This window comes from Seriola dumerili, unplaced genomic scaffold, assembly GCF_002260705.1.
Source record: "Seriola dumerili isolate Sdu_G_001 unplaced genomic scaffold, Sdu_1.0 BDQW01000449.1, whole genome shotgun sequence".
NCBI classification, from domain to species: Eukaryota; Metazoa; Chordata; class Actinopteri; order Carangiformes; family Carangidae; genus Seriola; species Seriola dumerili.
Window position 1 is genome coordinate 3,519,626 of NW_019174704.1, and position 21,158 is coordinate 3,540,783.

General features: G+C 37.7%; 2 protein-coding genes across 2 annotated transcripts; both read right to left on the reverse strand.

Moving 5' to 3' along the window:
* Positions 1-81: 81 nt before the first annotated feature.
* ccdc15 (coiled-coil domain containing 15) lies at positions 82-8,579 on the reverse strand. The gene is made up of 10 exons (XM_022762731.1): positions 8,242-8,579; positions 6,476-6,625; positions 5,982-6,110; positions 4,685-4,801; positions 4,424-4,564; positions 2,693-2,812; positions 2,500-2,603; positions 1,953-2,147; positions 873-1,021; positions 82-763 (listed from the first exon to the last, which is right to left on the reverse strand). Exons 1-10 carry the CDS (start codon positions 8,413-8,415, stop codon positions 714-716), a joined length of 1,329 nt encoding a protein of 442 aa, XP_022618452.1. The 5' UTR covers positions 8,416-8,579; the 3' UTR covers positions 82-713.
* A 2,547-nt stretch (positions 8,580-11,126) lies between these two features.
* Positions 11,127-20,402, reverse strand: psmg1 (proteasome assembly chaperone 1). Its single transcript, XM_022762474.1, has 7 exons — positions 20,201-20,402; positions 19,085-19,188; positions 16,716-16,861; positions 15,254-15,316; positions 14,255-14,453; positions 12,705-12,835; positions 11,127-11,298 (listed from the first exon to the last, which is right to left on the reverse strand). The coding sequence occupies exons 1-7, from the start codon at positions 20,323-20,325 to the stop codon at positions 11,221-11,223; spliced, it is 846 nt and encodes a 281-aa protein (XP_022618195.1). The 5' UTR covers positions 20,326-20,402; the 3' UTR covers positions 11,127-11,220.
* Between the last annotated feature and the right edge of the window lie 756 nt (positions 20,403-21,158).

Below are 21,158 nucleotides of genomic sequence, written 5' to 3' on the forward strand. Positions count from 1 at the left end.
TAATTTAACATTCAACATTTGGATACCAGCAGCAAAGAGATAACAGAATTGATTTTATTTTTTAAATTAACATGACCCACAACAAATTATAACTTCCACACAATAAACAGCAAATCCAATGCACATTCTCAAGTTCACACATGTGAACACATCCCTGATGTTTTACTAATCATGTAAACTTGACTTCACTAATTGAATGTAGTTAGTATGCTAACAATCAAATCCGTTAATTATCAATATCAATATCAAATAACTTGTCATCATGTGAGGAGGTATAAAATAGAATATATATGTTAAACAAAGTCAAACAGTATCAAAACGGCCTATTCTGATTCGTGTGATTAGCTTTGTGCAAAGAGAAATAACGACCTAATGACAAATTCCTAATCACAAAATAAGTGAACATTTGAGCCTGCTGGTATTATTACAAAATGAGAACTCAATGGATCAACAAACTCATTTGGATTCAACTTGTGGAAAAAAGGAATGTCCTCTTCAAAATTTCATGGCAGTCCATCAAATATTTTTCATATTTCAATCTGGAGGCTGAACACTACCTGGACCTCTTAGAGATCGTACTGAGAGATCATACTGATATCCATCCTCTCGTCTGACTCTAGGCTTGATAACTTACACTGTATTTCCCAAAATGTTGGACTTTAAACAGACAGCAAGGAGTATGTTTCTTCCAGGCAATTTCCGCTGCAGTTCCTTTACCGTAAATCCAAACTCAGCATTGTTGAATGTAACGCTTGGGCATATGCTGTGGAAGAGACAAATGTGACTCTGAAGTGTTTTTAAATGTTTTCATGTATAGTTCCACTAAAGCTAAGTGTGTAGAGAGTGAGGCTGTGTGACAGTGTGTGCAGTACCTTTGGGATTGTTGTGGAAGACACAGTTGTTAGCACAGGTGTCGGGGTGGGAGTCCCAGAATGAGGACGCACAGCAGCAGAGAGGGGGAAGCTCCAGTTTCTCCTGAGACAGCCGCTCCTTCATCTGAGCTCTCAGAGCCTCAATGAACCTGCCGGGAGTTAAAATTAGCCTGTTTATCACAGCTACTTCAGCTTCATGAAGCACTGCTAAACTGTTTTATAAGGGTGTGCATGTAGTTTGGTCCAGTTGCATTTTACTGAACCTTATGAGTGTATTTTTCTTCTCTTGTGCTAACAAAGAGCTGACCAAGATTATTAGCTTTATTAATCTGCAAGACTACAACATGTAATAATATATCATATTGAATATAAATAGTTACAAGGGCATATAAACAGGACAAAGGGGTATTTTGTACCTTAATACTAATGGGATAGTTACTATGTTGTTGCTACATTTTACTCTTTCCACTCACCTTTTATTGAGGATCTAGTGCAATACAAGCAGTAGGACACAACCTCATCACAAGTTGGATTTTACTGCGTGATGTATCAGGGAAAATCCCCCAATCATGCTGACATATGCGTTATCATGGTCACTAATCCTGTATAGCATACAGATCTAGAGATTGCTTCCTTAAGTTTGTGGCCAGAAAATTAATTTAATAGTAGTTTAGCTTTCAAATTCATGCTAAAATCACATCCTGTGGTTGGACTGTTTTTTTCTCACACCACAGACTGTATCAGAGTCTATCGGGAAGCCAACCCATACCCAAGACCCATATTCTCAGACAATCTTGGTAAAGTTATAAAGTTGAACAGTAGAGTTCAATTGTTAGCTTTCACACCAGCCCAAACAAACCGACCCAAACAGATCATATCCTAAACCACCCTTACAGCACTGTAAAGCGCTTTACATAGCATTTTTCAGAGAGATATTACAAATCAAAATTAATATCAGTAATAATATTTTAATACTATAATGATTTCTGCATTGTTACATTCTGTCTGATCATATTTTGCACATGCGTAACTGCAGTAACTACATATTTAAGCTTTGGCAAATTAATCTTCTTTAATTACCTTCCAGCTACTTTCCCTTTATCCTCTTTTTTTCTCCTCTGCAGCTCCACAACTCTCTCCTCCTCCTCGAGCTTCAGACGTTCCAAAATTAGCAGCTCTCTCTCCTCCAGCTTCTGTCTGGCATCTGCAAGCTGCCGAACTCTCTCCAACTTTCTCTCTTCCTCCAGACGAATGTGTTCTCTCTCTGCTTTGATACTTCAGTGAAGACAGACACGTTTGAGAGATTTTCACTGAGGCTGAATGCATTCATATGTCAGTATTGTAGTTAGCCTGTATGTTAAGCATGTTGCAAACACAGAGTAATTAAGCAGCTAAAATATGGCTGAATACTCTGCTTTAGGTGGAGCTTTAAGAATGGCAATATTACCACAGAAAAAATGTAATGGGCCATATTTTGGCAAAATAATAATCAAGTAATACTCATCACTACTGTTGAATGTTTTAATGAATTACACTGAGCTGAATTCAAGCTGCTTTGGGCATGAGATCATTCTGTTTAAAGTGACAAGAGGAAGTGATACAGAAGAAAATGCTGTGGTCTCGTCACCTTGCTGTTCTCTTTAGGTGTTTCCTGTGCTGCTTGTTCTCCTTCACTCGTTCTCTCTCAATGTTCATGAACTGACGGCGATGCATCAGGAACTGAGACTGACGCTGCAAAAGAGATATGCGATCTTTAACATCTGGTTTGACAGAGTTTCAACAAATAAAGTCAAAGCTTTATGAGGATGTCTGATATTTACTTGTCTTTTCAGTTCTTCTTGGTCATCCAGAGGCCACAGGACCTGTGGGTCTCTAAGGTTGAACTTAAAACCAGGATCGGGCTGTGATTTGTCAGTATCCCACAACACACATCCACTAACCTGAAACATATACACAGTCAGAACAGAGTCAGGAGGTTTTGATTGGTGACCAGCTTCAACCAGTATGAATGTACCAAGCTGCAAACTGCACTAATTTAAATCAAAAATATTTTTGTTATATCTTCAAGCTTACCACTTTATTAGTGTAAATGTTAAAGGTTAAGTCCAGTGATATTCCATATTTCTCTTATGAACATCACATAAAAGAAGTAACCCTAACCGCTAACAAGTATAATCTGTGAAGGCAAAGCCTGATACGGCTTATTCCTCTGTGCCATTGAGCTCCATTGATGTACGAAAACAATTTTAAAAAAATACATCAGTGAGCCACACTGTTGCACAAGGTTACATGTTCCTTTATGACTATGAACAACCACTACAGTTTATTTTGAGTCAGTTCAGCATACACTGTCTTGCTGCTCTAAATACTCCATCCCCACTATTTGCTCCCATTTGAGTAATGTTTGTTAAAAACTACAGTGCCCAGCAGTTTTGGGAAATGACTGCACATTTATTAATGAAACTATTTGTGAGCCGTTTATTCAGTGAGAACCAATGGGCTTGGGCCTGAGCGCTGCAGATAATGTATTAAAGTCTGAAAGTATTAAGAGACTGACTAACATTTTGCTGGTTTTGGTTTTCTTGTGGGATTTGTTGACAGAAACAAATATATAGAACATCAGCAGCCTTTTCCTTTATGTTACCCAGATGCTTTGGCTGCAGTTTATGGATGGTAAGGATTATGAGTATGGTCATGGTTGGGGTTAAGATTGGCCAATCCTTGTGAAGTAGGCAGGACATATAGCGAGTTGAGCTGCAGAAACTGCTATGTGATCAAATATTATACAGATCACAAAAGAATAAATTGAATAACCATCCACCCCCTTTACTAAATCTAAATCATCTCTGGTGCAGGCTACTGATTTTTGAGGTTTCATAATACATTCACAATCAACTGTTCCTGGAAGGCGTAAAATCTGGTTAATCAACTTTCTGGCAAAAACTACACCTAAACATTATCAACTAATCTACATCTGGGTTATGGTGTAGCTGAATGAAGCCAGAAATAAACTACACTGTATACTGTTGTTGTTCCCTGTTAGTAAACTGGACCTGTGAATCACAAGATGTCAGAAGGAAATGGAAGTTATGAAGATACATTTATCATTACCTTGTATACTTCCATGATGTCATCAGTCACAACTCGCACTATAAACTTATGTGCTCCAGTTTCACCCTTGTAATAAGACTCTGTCAGCTTTTTTAGGGCAATATCATAGCCATAATGTTTTAACTATTAGGTTTTATGAGTTGACAAGAGCCAAGTGAAGAATATCCGAGTTTGGTTATTATTTGGCCATACTAAATGCTATGTTTGGCATAAACAAACACCACACAGGCAGAAACATGGCACTCCCACCACAAAGCTTTTAAGTAATTCCTTAACTCTTTACTTGCCAGATTTCCCATCAACTATCACGTCACAAGAAATGTTTAAAGTGTCTGGCTTCAATGAGCTTTGGGAGTTTTCTCACTGAAAGCCATCAACATGGAACACAGAGTGAACAATAATAAAAAGGTGCTACGGCTACATCCTGCATATTCATTAACCTTCTGTTGAACGAGGGGACATTCATGTTGACTGGTGAAGAAATGATCATCTCCCTCTTCCTCTTCTTCCTCTCCCTGAACATCTTCCTCCTCCTCCTCTTCCACTTCCCGCTCTGCTCTCAGCGTGTGAGATGAAGCTTTCTGTTGGGTGCAGAAGAAAATTATTTTTATTATACCTTGAATGTGCAACAACACACATTATACATTATAAGTACTAAACATTTTTAAAAAGAGGAACTAGTGTGAGACACAGAAGCTCACATGACCGGTTGGAGAGATGTTCCATTTGCCTCCAGGAAGGTCTGACGTCATTTCCCCATGCGGGATCATCCGACAGGCAGCCAGCCTGAGTCTGACCTGCCTCATGCCTTCACTAGACTGGAAAATGGTGGAAATAAATAAGCCTCCAGATTAATCACTGTCACATTATTTTATCAGTCACACAAGGAAACAATGGAATCATCCTCACTGCAAAAAAGAGCACACACTGCAGAGTTCCACAAACTGTACTGAAGAAAATAGGACCACATAAGGTTGAGTGTACATCACAAGGGGATGAAAGAGGACACATGTGAGCCTGCAGCATGATCCTCAGCAGTCTCTCTCAGTCCCTGGGCAGCCTTTAATCCACAACAAAAAATAAGGGAGCGACCGCAATACTAGATGTTTGGAGCTGAAAACAATATTTCTATGTTCCATTTTTTAAAAATGTGATAACATCACCTGATATTAACTTATCAAAATAAATTCATAATGTAAACTAAACATTTTGATAAATATCTCTCAAATCTGGTTATCAAATAGTTTGCACTGTGCTGTCTGGAGGATAAATTATGCAATGTTTCTATTTACCAAATATATCTTTAACATTTGTGAGATGCAATTTATGGTTATTTATCAGCCAAACATTACACCTATATGCGATAGCTAAACATGTTTCTAAAAGCACAGGCATTAATTTGCTGCTATACAGTAACACCTTCTCCTCTTTTGGTTTCAGTCTGTCTGCTATACTATTCAACCTTACTGCAAGGATTTGCTTCCATTCAGACACCAAAAGCAGTACTGAGGTCAGAAAGTGATGTTGGGTGATAAAGCTCATCCCGGAGGTGCTGAATGGGGCTGAGGTCAGGTCTTTGTGCTGGCAAGTCAAGTTCTTTCACATCAAACTGAGAAAAGCATTTCTTTCTGAGGTTGTGCACAGGGTCATTGTCATGTTAACAAAAGAAAGGGGCTTCCCCAAACTGTTGCCACAAAGATAAAAGTAAGCAAAGGTACATATGCCCGTATGCTTTGGCCACTTGGTGTATATTGTGATATTGATTTCAGCCATAATGTTCAGCTCTACCTTTCAATTGTGAATGTGGGGGACACTAGTCAGGTACAATTAAAATCAGTGAAAGAAAATAAAAAGATAAAGATAAAACCAAGTATATATTCAGTAGTTTTCTGGAAGATGCATTCATCAAAACAGTAAACAAAACATGATATTAATTTGCTAAAGCTTCAATTATTTACTCATGCTTCAGAGTGGCAGTGCTATGTAAAACTGTCTCACCTTCTGACAGCTCCCCTCCATCATCCTTTGTCGCGCAGCACCTCCCTCAGACATCATCTTCTGACCAGCAGACACATGGTGGGTCCAGACTCGATACTGTTCTTGTGGGATTCTCCTGTTAGGTTTCACCTGAACATAAAAGCACAGTTTTGCAATGAAGGTATCAATCACATAGGGTCAATAGCAACATGTGAAAACTGAATCCACATCATTTTTAATATGAGTATTTGCTCCGTTTCTCTGTTTTACATCAATCTAAACTGAATATCTTTAAGTTTTGGATTGTTGGTTGGACAAAGCAGTTGAAAGAACTTGGAAATAGTAATGGGCATTTTCACTAGCCTTTTTCTGACACTTTACAGACTAAATGTTTAATAAGTTAATAAAAAAAAAAATACATAAAAGACACTCTAGTCCTCTCCCCTGATGGATTTTTTTTAGTTAATATTATCCCATAAATACTTAACTATCAGTCCCAATAATGTTATCTTTACCAATGGCTCTTTTTGAGGCTGCTGTCTCTTCTTGAAGACCTGGGTTCGCTGTGCCACACGGTGGCGCACTTCATCTTGAAATCGTCGAAGGCTCTCTTCATTCTCCCTCCTCCTTTCTGCCTGGAGCTCCTCAGTTAACAAAGCAAGAGCCTAAATCAAGACATGGGAAGACTGTTAGGACTACTTAAAGAACAATCAGCGGTCTCAATTCATATGATTTTGGAGATTCAACCCCTCCAAAGTGCCTGCTTTTTCTCCTGAGAGTTATGAATAGTGACAAACATTTCAGACACATTCATTTCAAAATTACAACAATGGGGTTTCAAGTTGTTTTTGGACCTAATTCTATTTGAAATTGAGCTGGCTTAGTGTCTGAAACCAGTTTTTCCCAGCTTAGTTTGAACATGTGGTTAAGCTGATGTTAATATAGCCTGTGACCTGACATTGTAAGTACTGTAATTACATCAGAGCAGAACGCAGAGGTAATGAGGTAGTGTTTGCAGTAGGGCCTTATAAATAGTCGCTTGAAAAAGTAGTGAGTCAAATTCAATTCTCTGCCCTTTATTGTGTTGTAGATCTAATTTTAAATGGATAAAATTGCCATTGTTGCCAATCAATCTACACTCAACAACCCATGGTGACAAACTGAAACCATCTTTCTAAGATTTTTTGCAAATTTATTAAAAATAAATAGATGAAATCTTTCATTTGTAAAAGTACTCAGAGCTTTAATTCTGTTCTTTGTAGGAGCCCACATCAGCAATTACATCTTCGAGTCTTCTAGGGTAAGTCTCTACAAGCTCTGCACACCTGGATTTGAGCAGTTTATCCCATTTTCGCTGGCAGGTCCTCTAGAGATCTGTCAGAATAGATTGGACGTGTCTGTAAACTGTATGTCTCATAAATTCAATTTGCCACAGTTGGACACCTATCAAGTTCTAGACACTTTTCAAGGAAAATTAAGATGCACCTCTGCCACAGAGTGCCATAGTATAGGGGATGAACACTTTTGTAAATTAGACATTTCAGGTTTTGATATTTAATAAATCAAAACTTTCAAAATTGGCAATTTTATCCACTTAAAATTAAACCCACATCCTGTGTAAAAAGTGAAGAGGTCTAAATATTTTTTGAAGCCACTGTAAACAACATACAATGCAATTCCCCTCTGTTGATCCCACCTTTAATATAAGATACAATGTTGAATGAGGAATGTATCACTTGTGATAGTGTGCAGTGGATAAAAACGATATCACCATAGTCAAGAACAGACATAATTGTAAATTGCATGTATGTCTTCCAAAGATAATCAAGTGTCTATGCAAAAATCCAGCTGTGACCTTCAGGTTTGCTTGTTAATCCAAATGAGTCTTGAAAGTGAATTTATTGTCCAGCCAGTTCAAAAGCATTTATAATACCCAACCTTTTGAATTTGAGATTCTAAAGGTATGGGTAGAGACTAGCTTGAGATTACGCTATTTTGTTTGCAAAGGAAGGGTTATCACTTCAACACTTCCCCAAATGCGGAGTATCAATTTAAAAAATAGTTTCGGGCTGGACTGCTCATTTGGCAATTACTACTTTTACACAAACAGCACTGGAACAAAGAAAAGCCCATGTCAACAAAACACAAGGGTTAAACTGAATAAACCCCGTCTCCTCCTAAAACCTGCAGGCTTTCTGACCATCTCCAGTAACGGTCTCTGAGGTGCCTGGCAACCCAGTATAAACTAGATCTGGGCATTAGCGTTAAATCCCAAACTTACACACGGGTGCTCCAGGAAGTCTTGTCCGTTCTCCACCCAGGCTCCCACTGCCACCACCGCCTGGTTCCTCTCAGCCAGCACCTTGTTAGCTTTGGAGGCTTGGTGCTCCCTGCTCCGGCGAACTGAAGATTTATTTCTGCCGTTTTTCGAGGCTATAACCCGGCTAGCACTCATAGCTAGCCCCGCTAACCAGACGAACGTAAAATCCTGCTAACTTACAGTTAAAATATCTTCTCGGTTCGCTTCTTCGACTGTGTTATGCACGCTATTCGTTAATTGTTTAAACGTGAAGAAATGGATAGTAAAAGACAAATCCCTGACACGTTCGTTTCGGCAAAGTAAATGTCAACAAGTCTGTTTGAGTTTCGCTCATTTCGTCTTCTTTTACTTTCTGGCGTTGGCCAAACAGCTCACTGGCGCATTACTGCCCCCACCAGGACAGGAGGAGACACTGTGAGAAATCACTATGCCTAATGAGAATCAGCTTTAAAGGTCAATTATGTTTGTGCATACAAGGAATTTGACTTTTGAGGTGGCTGGGCAAAGATAAATAAACATAAACATATAACTATTTTGTACAGGCCAGTAGGTGAAAAAAAAGTGCAACACATATACAGTACCAGTCAAAAGTTTGGACATACCTACCCATTTACATGTTTTTCTTTATTTTGATAATTTCCTACATTGTAGAACAATACTAAAGACACCAGAACTATAACATAACACACATGGAATTATAAATTAATGCCCGTCACATCAGAACCTTCTCTCATAGACAGACAGTTTAATGAACAAACTTGGGGTTTCTCACAGAGCACAACCATAATTGATTTATTTAATTTTTTTGTTATGTTTTGTTTTGTCTTTATTAGTTCATTTGTTTAGGTAATTTTTTGTTTTTGTTGTGTCTACAGTTTGGCTCTGTGGTGTGAACAAGCTCCACTGAACTTGTCAATGTTTTGACTCGTGAATACCAGTGGTAGAATGTAACAAAGTACTCAAGTACTGTACTTAAGTACAGATTTAAGGTACTTGTACTTTCCTTTAGTATTTCCATTTTCTGTTACTTTGTATGCCTACTTCTACTCAACTACATTTCAGTGAAACATTGTTTTTTACTGCACTACACATTTAACTGGCAACAGTAGTTACTTTACAGATAGATGAATAAAATAACATATAATAAACTAATAAATTATGTATTGTTATAGATATAAATAGGACTTTGCACAAACGCACAAAATACCCAGCAGTATATAGTCATTAAAATCAGCTCCTCTACCAGCTGCACTGTTAAAGTGATGCACACATTAATGCGTATTATAATCCAATAATATCATATGATTCTGAAATTGACCATTCTGCGTAATGAGTATTTTTATTTTTGGTATTTTAACTTTATTTTTCCAATACTTTTGTACTTTTTTCCACCTCTTTTTGTGCCTGACCCGTTTGATCCTTGCTCATTGAAGGTAAAAGTCAGACAAAAGATCTTCACACTGGGTAGTAATATTATTTTTTTACTTTTTCTATGTATTTTTTTAATAGTTTCTTCTTGATAATTATTTTTTGTCCTTTACATTTGAATCAAAGTATTGGATGTGCGTGCTCTACACCTTTTGTAAACCTTATGCAATGGCAAACCTGTAATAACAGACTGCACTGTAACCACTAGTGGACTCAAAAGATGGCCCTCAGAGTTGACACTCAGCTGAATGGGGAGAGACAGACTATTCAGGTGTACTGTCTTTGTACTACTCTGGGTTCATTATTGCCACAATACCTCACTGTATTGTAGCTGGCTGGAGATCACTAGAACTAGAAACATGAACACAACTGAAATATTAGGTATGTATACTGATAAAATGCTTTCCATTCCTATGCTGAATAGTCCTCCTGAATATCAGTGATGCTAACACAACACATAATTTAAATGTAACACCAGAGACAGGAAATTCTCAATGTGCGTCATTCTAAAAAGGATAAGGCTGGTGATATTCTGTATTTTTGTTTTGGGGATTTTTTGACAAATCCCATGAAAACACCAAATGTTGGTCCATCTCTTAACACTTTTTGACTTCTGACCCCAGGCCATTTGTTCATACTGAACATACAAATCTTAAAAACCAGGTCAAAGAGGCAATATATGTTTCTAAAACAGCCAGATACTAGTTTTCAGCAAACATGACTCAAACAGGAGTGAAGAGTGCATTTGTTCAGGACTTCTTTCAGCTGCAGATGGATACACATTTTATGCTCTAATAAGTTTATAGCAGAAAGATGGAGTTTGTGTGGTTGAATCTGCAAAGCATGTCATCCAACGTAATGATGTGTCTCACTGATGTGTTTGTAATAGTTTGTTGACAACAACTGAGCTCTATATCACAAAGGAATAAGATATACTGTGTCAGGCCTTCGATGACACAGACAGGATACATTTATTGTTTTGGTTTTGGTCTTTACATGGATCTGTTGACAGTAAGAATATGTAATATCAACAAAATTATGTCATTTATGTGACAAGATCTGTCTTCCTGTTTGCAGAATATGATAGGTGATCAGTATAAGACATTTAATTTCATATTCAGAAAAAAAAAAGAAAGACTAAAAGCCTTGGAATTCAATTAGTTTTGTAGGTATTTGGTCTTAAACCAAAGTTCAAAATGTTGATCTGTTGGTGGTGCCACACGTTATACAGTTTATCCTACTGCATTTCATAGCAATGCATCCAATAATTGACATTTCACTCTGGACCAAAGTGTTCGATGGTAAAGGTACATAATTCCCCTTGCTTTAGAAAATAATAGGACCTCTCATTGATGGAGGGATATCAGTATAAATTCAGTAGAACAGTTATGTAAAACATTAAACCACTAAAGAAAGGCTTTGTTTACTTAATTTCTTTATTAAAAAATGACAGTATTTTATGAGAGGAAAATAGAATTAATTTGCACCGCTCAGTGTGCAAAATGGCCATTTTCAGATATAAAGATTACTCTGGATGTCGGTGGTTTTGACAAACTTACGAAGGACGTCTGTGCTTGGAGACGATGCCAACTGAGGAGAGAAAAAAATGCAAGGGATTAAAATCTTAAAAATCAGTTTAATGGGATAACACTTCAGGTATGTATTAATAGTGATTTAATAAGGCCTCAGTCATTTCCCCATCACCACATTGGGTAGCGTTCAAGTACTCTGAAAACTCTGGACTTCCATGAGATCAAATGAACTGATGTAGAGGCAAGTCGCACATACTAACCTGTGTACGTTGGGCAGTTGCAAGAGCATGCATCAGTAGGTGTTGCCAACTATATTTTACATAGTGGTTTTGTGTTTAAAGGAGCTATTTCTAAGTTTTGCAATTGCAGCATAGTCAGCATTAGCATTAACAGCTGTTTACTTACCAGTCTTAGCAAGCGTCATTGCATTTACAATGCAAGAGGTTATAATATGGACTCTGAGCAGCGCTACCTCTTCAGGGCATACAGTAACTGGTATTGGAAAGTGACAAGACAGTCTAACTGGGCCGTGGCTAGCTGATTAGCATGCTAACTTTAGTGGAAGAAAAGACTTTTGAGTTGCTTTCCAGACACTGGAGACAACTCTTGGCAAGTAAAGGAATGAACATTGGCTATGTAGCAATAGCAAAACTTACAAATAGCTTCTTTGAACGCCTTTAACTTTGTTTCGAAAAAGTGCAACATAAATATAATTTATTTTATGATTATTGAGGATGTTGATGAATTCATCTGATACATATTGCATCATTTGCTGAAAATGAGACTTCCCCCTAAAGCCCTGACCCCTTGATCATGGCTGCTCGCGACTCCTAAGGTGCTACATAATAGGAAGAGCAGGATTATTGCACTATGTGTCAAAGCTTGTTACAGTTCTGGCCACAACTCAATCTGTGATATGAAAACAAAACTTGATGAATGAATGGTCATTTTCTCCATTGTCAACGTTCCATGATTCACTGTTTGGAGAAGTTCTACAATTTTGCTCGGCATAAAACTCTCCGCATTTGAAAGTATTTGTTTTTTTAATAAAAAGTTGATGGTACAATCGTACATAAAAACGTCATGGGAGTAGATTAACTATGATGCCCAAGGTGCATTTGGCCAAGAAACATCCAATCACAGAGCTAACTCTGTTATGTGCGGCGCTAATAACAGCACTTTCCTCACAAATTCAACAATGACGTACTACTGTTCTGAATCCCTCCTCTGACTGGATTTTTCTCCAAGCTGAACCAGCGCCAAACTGGCACTGGCACCAGCCAAGAACCAGAAGCACAACTCAGTGTTGACAATTCTTTCAAGATGTTAGTCATTGTGTGCATCTTTCATTCACTTTAGATATCTGCCAAACTTTAAATGAGTGGAGCATCTGCTCTATTCCTCTTTCTGACCACTCTGACCTTTTCGAAAGCCTCTTCAGATATAAAAAGAAAAGCACCTCACCTGTATGGACTTCCCAAGCTTGGTTAGTGCAGGCTTGTAGGTCTCCATGGTGACAGAGTCAGGGCCAATGATATCACTGTAACACTGGTAAACAACAGTGGCGATTCGGTGGACCTGGCAGTGGTTCAGTACTGATGAAACAGCACAAAGTAGAAGAATGCAAAGTTATCTGATGACTACACAATGACAGAAGACCAGACAGTTTGACATGAGGTGTGAGTCCTAAGTGACCAAGGCTCAAGTTCTTTATCCTGATGATACATCCATTTAATTGGACTGTCAATGTCTTTAAGTGCACCTGCATGAAAATGACTGAATCAGGATGCAAGACTGTGTGTTCTCAATGAGTGGTGGGGAGCCTAATGGTGCTGCATTTCATTCAGTTGGCAGATGCTTTTTTCCAAAGCCAGTTACAGTTTTTTCCCCACATACACACATCAGGAGCAATTTGGGGTTCAAGGACACTTCAAAATAAAGAGTAGAGAATCAAACCCGGCTACAGCTGGATTTCTAACCTTCAGTGTTTTGGTTCATTAATTCATAGAAAGCTTTGATGACAGCCAGTAGAAGGTCTGCAGTGTAATGTCTTTTCTTGATGTGTGTAAGTGAAAAGAAGAAGACTACCAAACCCCTTTTCAACTTGCTTCAAGTTGTCTTGCTTCAATATCAACAACCTCTACTGGCATTACAAACTTGGAGGAGGAGCCCACAATGACAAACACATGGTACCTAGGACTTTTGTTAGTAAAGGTGGAAAAGAGCCAATGATGCACAGAATTAACAAAGTCCACTAATCCAATCTTTTTTTTTTTTTTAATTGGTTGTCTTGTTGTTGAAACTTTTAAGCACACCATAATGTCATTTTAGGCTAACACCTTAAAAGCTCTGAACTGAGACTTCTAGGATTCAGACTGTGAAGCAGTCCGTCCGGTTGGTCTGTGAAGCTAATGTTACCTTAACTAGCTACAGGGAAGATCTGTCAGTATGATGTCAAACTTACCAGAAATTTGTCATTATTAACATAATATGTTGACTGTGTAGCTGTTATCATTGAATATAAAGAACACTTTTAAATGTACTGTCAATTTTAATATTATTGAGTAATGTCAGGGTCTAACTTCATCTGGTTAAATGTGAGTTCAACTGGTCAGTTTTTCTATAGGGCACTAGGTAGTTTATTTATGTTAAATTTCCCTAAGTGTCTGAAAAAAAAGAACCCTGAGAGACCTGAAACAAGCTGCATTATCTTCTTATTATTCTGTTCAATTCAATAGATAAAAGATCCAATTGTGTTCATGCTTGGTACAAATGTATGTTGTTTCATACTGTGTATACAACAAATACAATTGTAAACATTACAACTTTACATTAAACATTTAAAAAGTGACACCTAACTGAACAACGTGCAGAGCTATGACAGACAAGCGTGTTTGTGTTTACAAGTGTGATAGAGAAAAAGAGAAAAACCTAACCAGCAGATACCAAGCAAAGTGAGTTGGAGAAGTTGAGACACCTGAATTGGTGAAACTGAAAGTGTACAATAGTAGTACCTGCAGCTGAAAGTCCAGTAATTATGTTGGGTTGCTCCAGTGACTGGCAGACAGGCTGACCACTGAATGTACCGGTGTGCAGAGAGCGCAGGAAGGGAGCAGAGCTAGTGCACAGATAGTCTGCTGTCTTGTAATCAGCCATAGAGCTGTCTGACAACACAGTCACATTCAGCTCTCTGTGCTGCAGACAGTCAAAAACCTACAAGACACATAGAGACACATATGCATGAAGTTTACCAGTTGACAGATAACTACTGTAAACTCAGTAATCACTTTATTTGGTAGACCTTTCTTATACTGAGAGGACCCCTCTTTGCCCTCAGAGCAGCCTGCATTCTTGGTGGCATGGATTCAACAAGTAGTTAGAAATATGTTGCAGAGATTCTGGCTCATGTTGACATGATAACATCACACAATTGCTGCAGATTTGTTGACTGAGCTGGATGTTTTTTTGTTTCTTGCACCATTTTCTGTAAACACTAAACTGTGTGAAAATTCAGGAGATCAGCAGTTTCTGAGACGCTCAAACCAGACCATCTCGCACCAACAATCAGTCCACGCTCAAAGTCACTTAAGATGACATTTCTTCCCCATTCTGATGTTTGGTCTGAACAACAACGTCTGCATGCACATCACAGAGTTGCTGCTACATGATTGCCTAATTAGATATTTGCAAGCAGGTGTATGAGAGTACCTCATAAAGTGGCCACTGAGTGTTCATGTAATGAGAATTAGGCTGTTGACAGTGAAGTAGCTCAATTAGTCTGTGTGTGTGAGCAACACTAAAAATTATGTAAAGGACAATGATTATGTGGATGATTTAATCGTGGTTAAGTCCTCAAGTTGCTTGTGCCTCATGAATGTAAGAAAACAAACCTGTGCATGGTTATAAATCCTGTATGTTTGCGGGCTGAGGAGGGGAAACTGCCCTAATCTCCTCTGCATAACATGATCATTTAATCACAGTGCCATCGAACTGGTTTTGTTGCATAAACGTACCTTTTCTGTCCACTGAAAAAGCTGGTCTTCTGCAATGTAGCAAGTCGCTTGGCATATCAAAACCTTCAGGGAAAAGAATGCAAAAGACTTTTCATTCAACAGTTGTGGATCAAAGACATACTTGTGTTTGTCTGTGTAATTAAACTCAAAGAGAGGAAGTTCCATTTTCATGGGGGTCACGAACAGCTCAAGCATCGCTCCAACAGTTTGTTTTTTTTCTGAGCTTGACAGTCGCTTTGCCTGTCTGTGTCGTATTTTCATGTAGTGCAGTGCAGCGCCCAAAACAGGAGAGACAGTGAGAGTTTCATTCAAATGAGGTAGCACAAAGAGAGGTGTTGTATTTTGGTGAAAACTGTGTGAGGTTATGCTAGGAGAGACAGCCACAAGTTGCAAAGTCACTCAGCTGGCAATCTGGTGAGTTTGTCAACAAGGGAAAACTAAACACTTGGAGGAAATGCATCACAACTATGGATATCTAAATATATAATTAAACTATTTTAATTTAACACAACTAGTGGGGCCTTAGTTGGGTTAGCTGCATACCATACTAGGGGCATTTTCAGTCAGTACAGAAAAAAATGCCCCAAAAATACATGAAACACTCACACACTCTCTCTAACCTATAGGTGCATTTAAATCAACCTTAAAAATTAGGGTTACGATAACCTGAATTTCAGTAAATCAGTAATCTATAAATAAATGGGTGACTGTCACAGTATCCACTGTCCTCAGCTGCTTTACATTTTATGAAAGTCTTCTCCTTCAGCTCATTAAATCTCTGCAGCCATCTGAAGGATAAACCTGAAGCTTCCTCAGCAGCACAGTGCTATCACGCACAGGTGCTCACTGTGTTGATTAAACCACATGCAAATGACACTATGCTGACAGAAAATAACCACATATACCTCTGTACGCATCAGACTGGTCGGTTATAACTCTGTATTATGACAGTTTATCCGAGAAACGCTGAGATGGCGGATTACTAAGGCTCATTAATCTTGTGTGTCATGGCCTACTTTCCAACTTTTAGAGCTGAAGTGGGGTTTCATGTTTTATTCCTGAAATACATCACTGTGCAAACGCTACTCTATCACATCAGTTATACATGATGTGAACATTTATAAAATGAGATACAGTAGACCTGAGACTGAAATAGTGTTTGATTGGTGCTATCATATAAATGGATTCAACAAATGCATTGTTTCTGTCTGCATTCCTTATATTTCTACATAAATGTATGCAGCTTTTTCCTTTAATCTGTTGCCTGTATGTAGCATGACAATGATCTGAGTACAGCCATGTTCTCTTTATATATAAGATATAGGGTTATAAGGTGGTCAGGGGCAAACACATTAAACTTAATGATTATTGAGTTTACAATAACCTGGTGCTTTCTGTGGGACTAATAGCAGACACATTTTGAAGTGATGTTCTCAGGTATTTTGCTCGTTGTGTCACTCACTGATGGGTTGTCCGTGTGTCTGTAGAAAACACATGCTGACTCCTCGCTGGTTTGCCCGGTTACAGCCCGGCTCCTCTCGTTCCACACTGATGCATGTCCCACTGCACGCCAGTTTGCAGAGGCGAGTACGTACACCGACAGAAACCCTGTGAAGACAGATCCTCTCAGTGTCCAACAACAGCAATGTGCGTTTTTCTTTTCATAGATTACATATTTTACATGGTGACACTTTTATGTTTTAATGGCTGTTTTCTATCCAACATGTCATCACATAAAATCTGAAGAGACAGACAGGCCTGCATTAAAGTTATAGACCTTTTGTCATAGTGGACAATGAAAAAGTGTAACTATTACTACTAATATAACCACTGTATCAATTAGAGCAGAAACAATGAATGGATTAATCGAATAGTTCAACAGAAACAGAAAAACAACAGAAAACTAATTTTCAACAGAAAATTAGTAGGCAACTATTTTGATACTCAAGAAATTTCTTTCTAGCAAAACTGCCATACATTCATTGGTTTTAGCCTCTCAACTATGATTATTTTCTGCTTTTCTTTGCGATGTGTTATGGTGAAGTGAACATGTTAGGGTTTTAGAGGTGTTAGTCATACATAACAAGCAATCTGAGACTTGTGTTTTACAAAATTGTGATTGACTTTATTCACTATTTTCTGACAGTTTATAGACAAATTAATTAATTAATTAATTAACTAAGTAATTAATTGAGAAAATAATTAGCAGATTAACCAAAAATTTAAATAATGGGCTGTAGCCCTGTAGCCCTACTATTACTAATGGCTGGCTGCATTACATTTACAGTGTGTGTGTGGCGCTCCAGGCCCACATCCTGCTGGTTTACTGACAAACCAGATGGGTCGGACTCATCGTCAGACTTAGCAACCACAGCTGTGCTTTTCCTGCTGTGTGACAGGTCTGTAATAACTGCGCATCAACAAACAGAACCTGAACATAAGCACTAACAGTGCATATTATCACAAGAGAAAAACCATGTGTGTCATGGCACAGCTGGGAAATACATAATTAATTCTTTTACACAAGACAAATACATGCAGCCCAGCATAGGAAATAGTTTAACAGGTTACAGGAGTAAATCAACTTTCACAGTTACACTTATTTTCTTTCCTTCTGATTTTCCAAGAGTGAAATGATGAACATCAATCATTAGCTGCAACTAAGAATTATTTTCGTTTTTTTTTTTTTTGATCAAACGTCTATAAAATGCCAGAAAATAATAAAAACTTTCTATCTGATCAACAGTCCCATATCCAAAAATATTCAGTTTATTATAATGGGTGATAAAGGAATGCATTAAATTATCACCTCTAAGAAGATAGAATCAGCAAATATTTTATTTGCTTAAAAAGCAATTATCAATAATATTAAAATTTTTCCATTAACAAAATAGTTGCATATTAATTTTCTGTTGATGAACTAATCGATTAATGAACTAATCATTCCAGCTTTATATAAATCTCATGTCTGTGTGTTAAGTATGAAGTTGGAGTCGAGATGTGGTTAGCTTAGCTAAGCATAAACACTGGAAGCAGGAGCTAGCTGACTCTGTTGTTAAGTTCAAAAAATATATATGTCCACCACCTATAAAACCGAATAATTTACATGTTGTATCTTATCCTTTTTACATTTCTGCTCAAGAACAAATTAAACAAATGATATACAAGGTGTTATTTTAGTTAGTTAGATGCTTATGTTGTTAGTTATTTATATATTATCTATTGGTAATATAAAATACTGATAGGTGCCTTTTAATGTTCTTTAGATATTTAACTGCAACTGTAACACCTGCACCCCTGGTAAAATCAAAATGCTGTATTCAAAATCATCACATTTTTACCAATCCAACCCTATCCAAAAATAACTTTACTCAACAAAATGTTAAACTGTTTAACACTGTTTAAATCCCAAAGGGAACAAATGCTAATATCGAGTTAATGCTAATATCATCAATAGAAACATGTCAACACTGATTAAAGACACATTCACAGAGAGATTAAGACACAAAAAAAAAAAAACATCACCATTTAATCCATAAATGTTGAAGGTTTAAAATCTTAGTGTTTATTCATGTGCTACTTTTAGAGATTATGTTGAACAAATTACGTGCATATTGTGAGCATATGATCGCTACACATCTTGGCATCTTTAAAAGCCAAAGTAAAAACATTCTTGGAAATTTGCTGTTACTCATAAGCAGCGCTACTGTCACTGGAATCATCTATGTTCCAATTTCCACACAGGGATCATTAATGTTTCAATTGATCTTTAATATTACTGAGTGTGCTGTTTGAAGGACTCATCACAGGTAGCATACAAGAGCCACTTACTAGCAGCGTTGTGTCCAACAGCAAGGATGAAGTCTGAGCACTGCAATTTGTTTCCGGATTTTAGCGATTCAGAGACTTCAGGGCTCCAGTGCAGATGAACTTCCCTGATGAACAGTGATGTCGGTTAGAGCAGTATGAATAGTTTTGGAAAACAGTGCAACTAAAATTTCAATTCTATTGAACACAATCAGAGACATAGAAATAGAATAGAAATGCAGCAGGGCTGTGGCACAAAATGACCAGTACAAGGAACCAAGTAATCACCATTAGTTTCTTACATTAAGTATTTCCATGCAGGTTTCTACAGTAGATTTATCTGCATAGTCTACTTATTCCAATTTAAACTAGTAGTATTATTATTTTCTATACAGAGACACTTTTTGGTGTTCTTGTTGTCATGGCCCTCTTTAATTCCCCTGAAGATGGACCAGTGATAAAAAAAGAAAAAAAGAAAAGATAAATACTTGTAATTTCATACTTCTGTATTAATTTTTGTATCTCTATTAAAAAGAAAATAATAAATAAATAAATAAATAATAATAAAAGATCCTCTTCAAACCATATGGCCACAAAAACCAGAACACCCTAGCAAGTGGTGTACATTTACTCATGTACTGCACTTAGGAACAACTTGGAGGTATTTTATACGTGAGTATTTCCAGTTTGTCATTTTATCTACCTTTTAGTTCTACTCATTTCAGATAGAAAAATTTTACTTTTTACTCTATTTGTTTAACAGCTGTAGTCAAGGCTGGATTACCAACTGGACAAAGTGGGCAGACACCCAGGGCCCCCAAAGCCCCAGGTTTACTGTGTAGGAATTGGTGTGCGGCAATTTACCTGTAATATTGTTTGAGCATAGACAGTATGAACTGCCATGCTAACGGTCTTCAATTTCATGTGTCATGATGGCCGACAGACGTCTATAATAGTGAGGCGTGTGCTTCAAAACAGTTTTTAAAATCCGAGGATGGGAGCAGCATTCAAATTCACCGTTAAAAGATAATTCACTGTTTATTTCACTGGAAGTGTCACTGCTTTATTTACTGTAACACTTCCATGCGTTCTGACTTATCGCTTCCTGCATCTGCATGCTAGCTGGCTAACGTTATTTACCTCTTTTCCTCCAGCTCTCTGCGAATTTGTTCGTCTTCGTCGTTTTCATCGAGGTCGTCGTCGTCGTCTTCTTCTTCCACGGCCCGAGAATACGCCGACAAAACTTCACCGAAAAACGTCGCCATGAGCACTGTCCAAAGAAAACTGAAAGTTTGGCTAGTGATTCAGACCAGACCTACTGCCATGACATACATCCGCCACTTCCGCCGGCGACAACACGCCTTCAGAATAAAAGCCTGAACCCAACCCTGGAATACTTCACAATAAATGCACAAGTTCCACAAATCTGAACCAAGATAAGACTTTATTGATCTCCAGCCTCCAGGGTATGAGAAATAAAAATTTAACGGGAGAACAAAAAACAGGCCAACAGGTAATGTAAGGAACTACTTGAATTAAATAAATAAGAAAAAAGGAAGAAACATTACACATTAAAACATATATCAGAGATATATGTATGTATGCTTGGCAGATTATATATTATATTATATTATATTATATTATATTATATTATATTATATTATATTAATCTCATTACCTCTCATTACTACTTATTACCTTCTGCTGAACTATAAAATGTATTTTTACACAGTAGGAGGACTGTGCAATCATATTAGGATGGGATCTTTTCGGGGGGCTATGATGAATTTGAAGATGTGAACCTTTCCTTTAACCATAATTTCCATCATGATGAAAAAAAAAAGATCTGACTAAATATTTCAAATGCACAGAAATACCTTCAGCTGAGCAGCTCAAACACACTGTCCATGCATACAGAGAGGTGCAACACCAGTCGCTTCACACGGTGCCGATGAGAGGCTCAAAGCCCAAGGCTGTATGCATGAGTACTGCCTGCCTGACATATTTCAGCCTGAGCTGTTCACTTAAATCAATGAATGATTCAAGGCTGAGGCTCTCCAGTGGATTCACATTGTGCGTGGTTATACAATGCATAGGG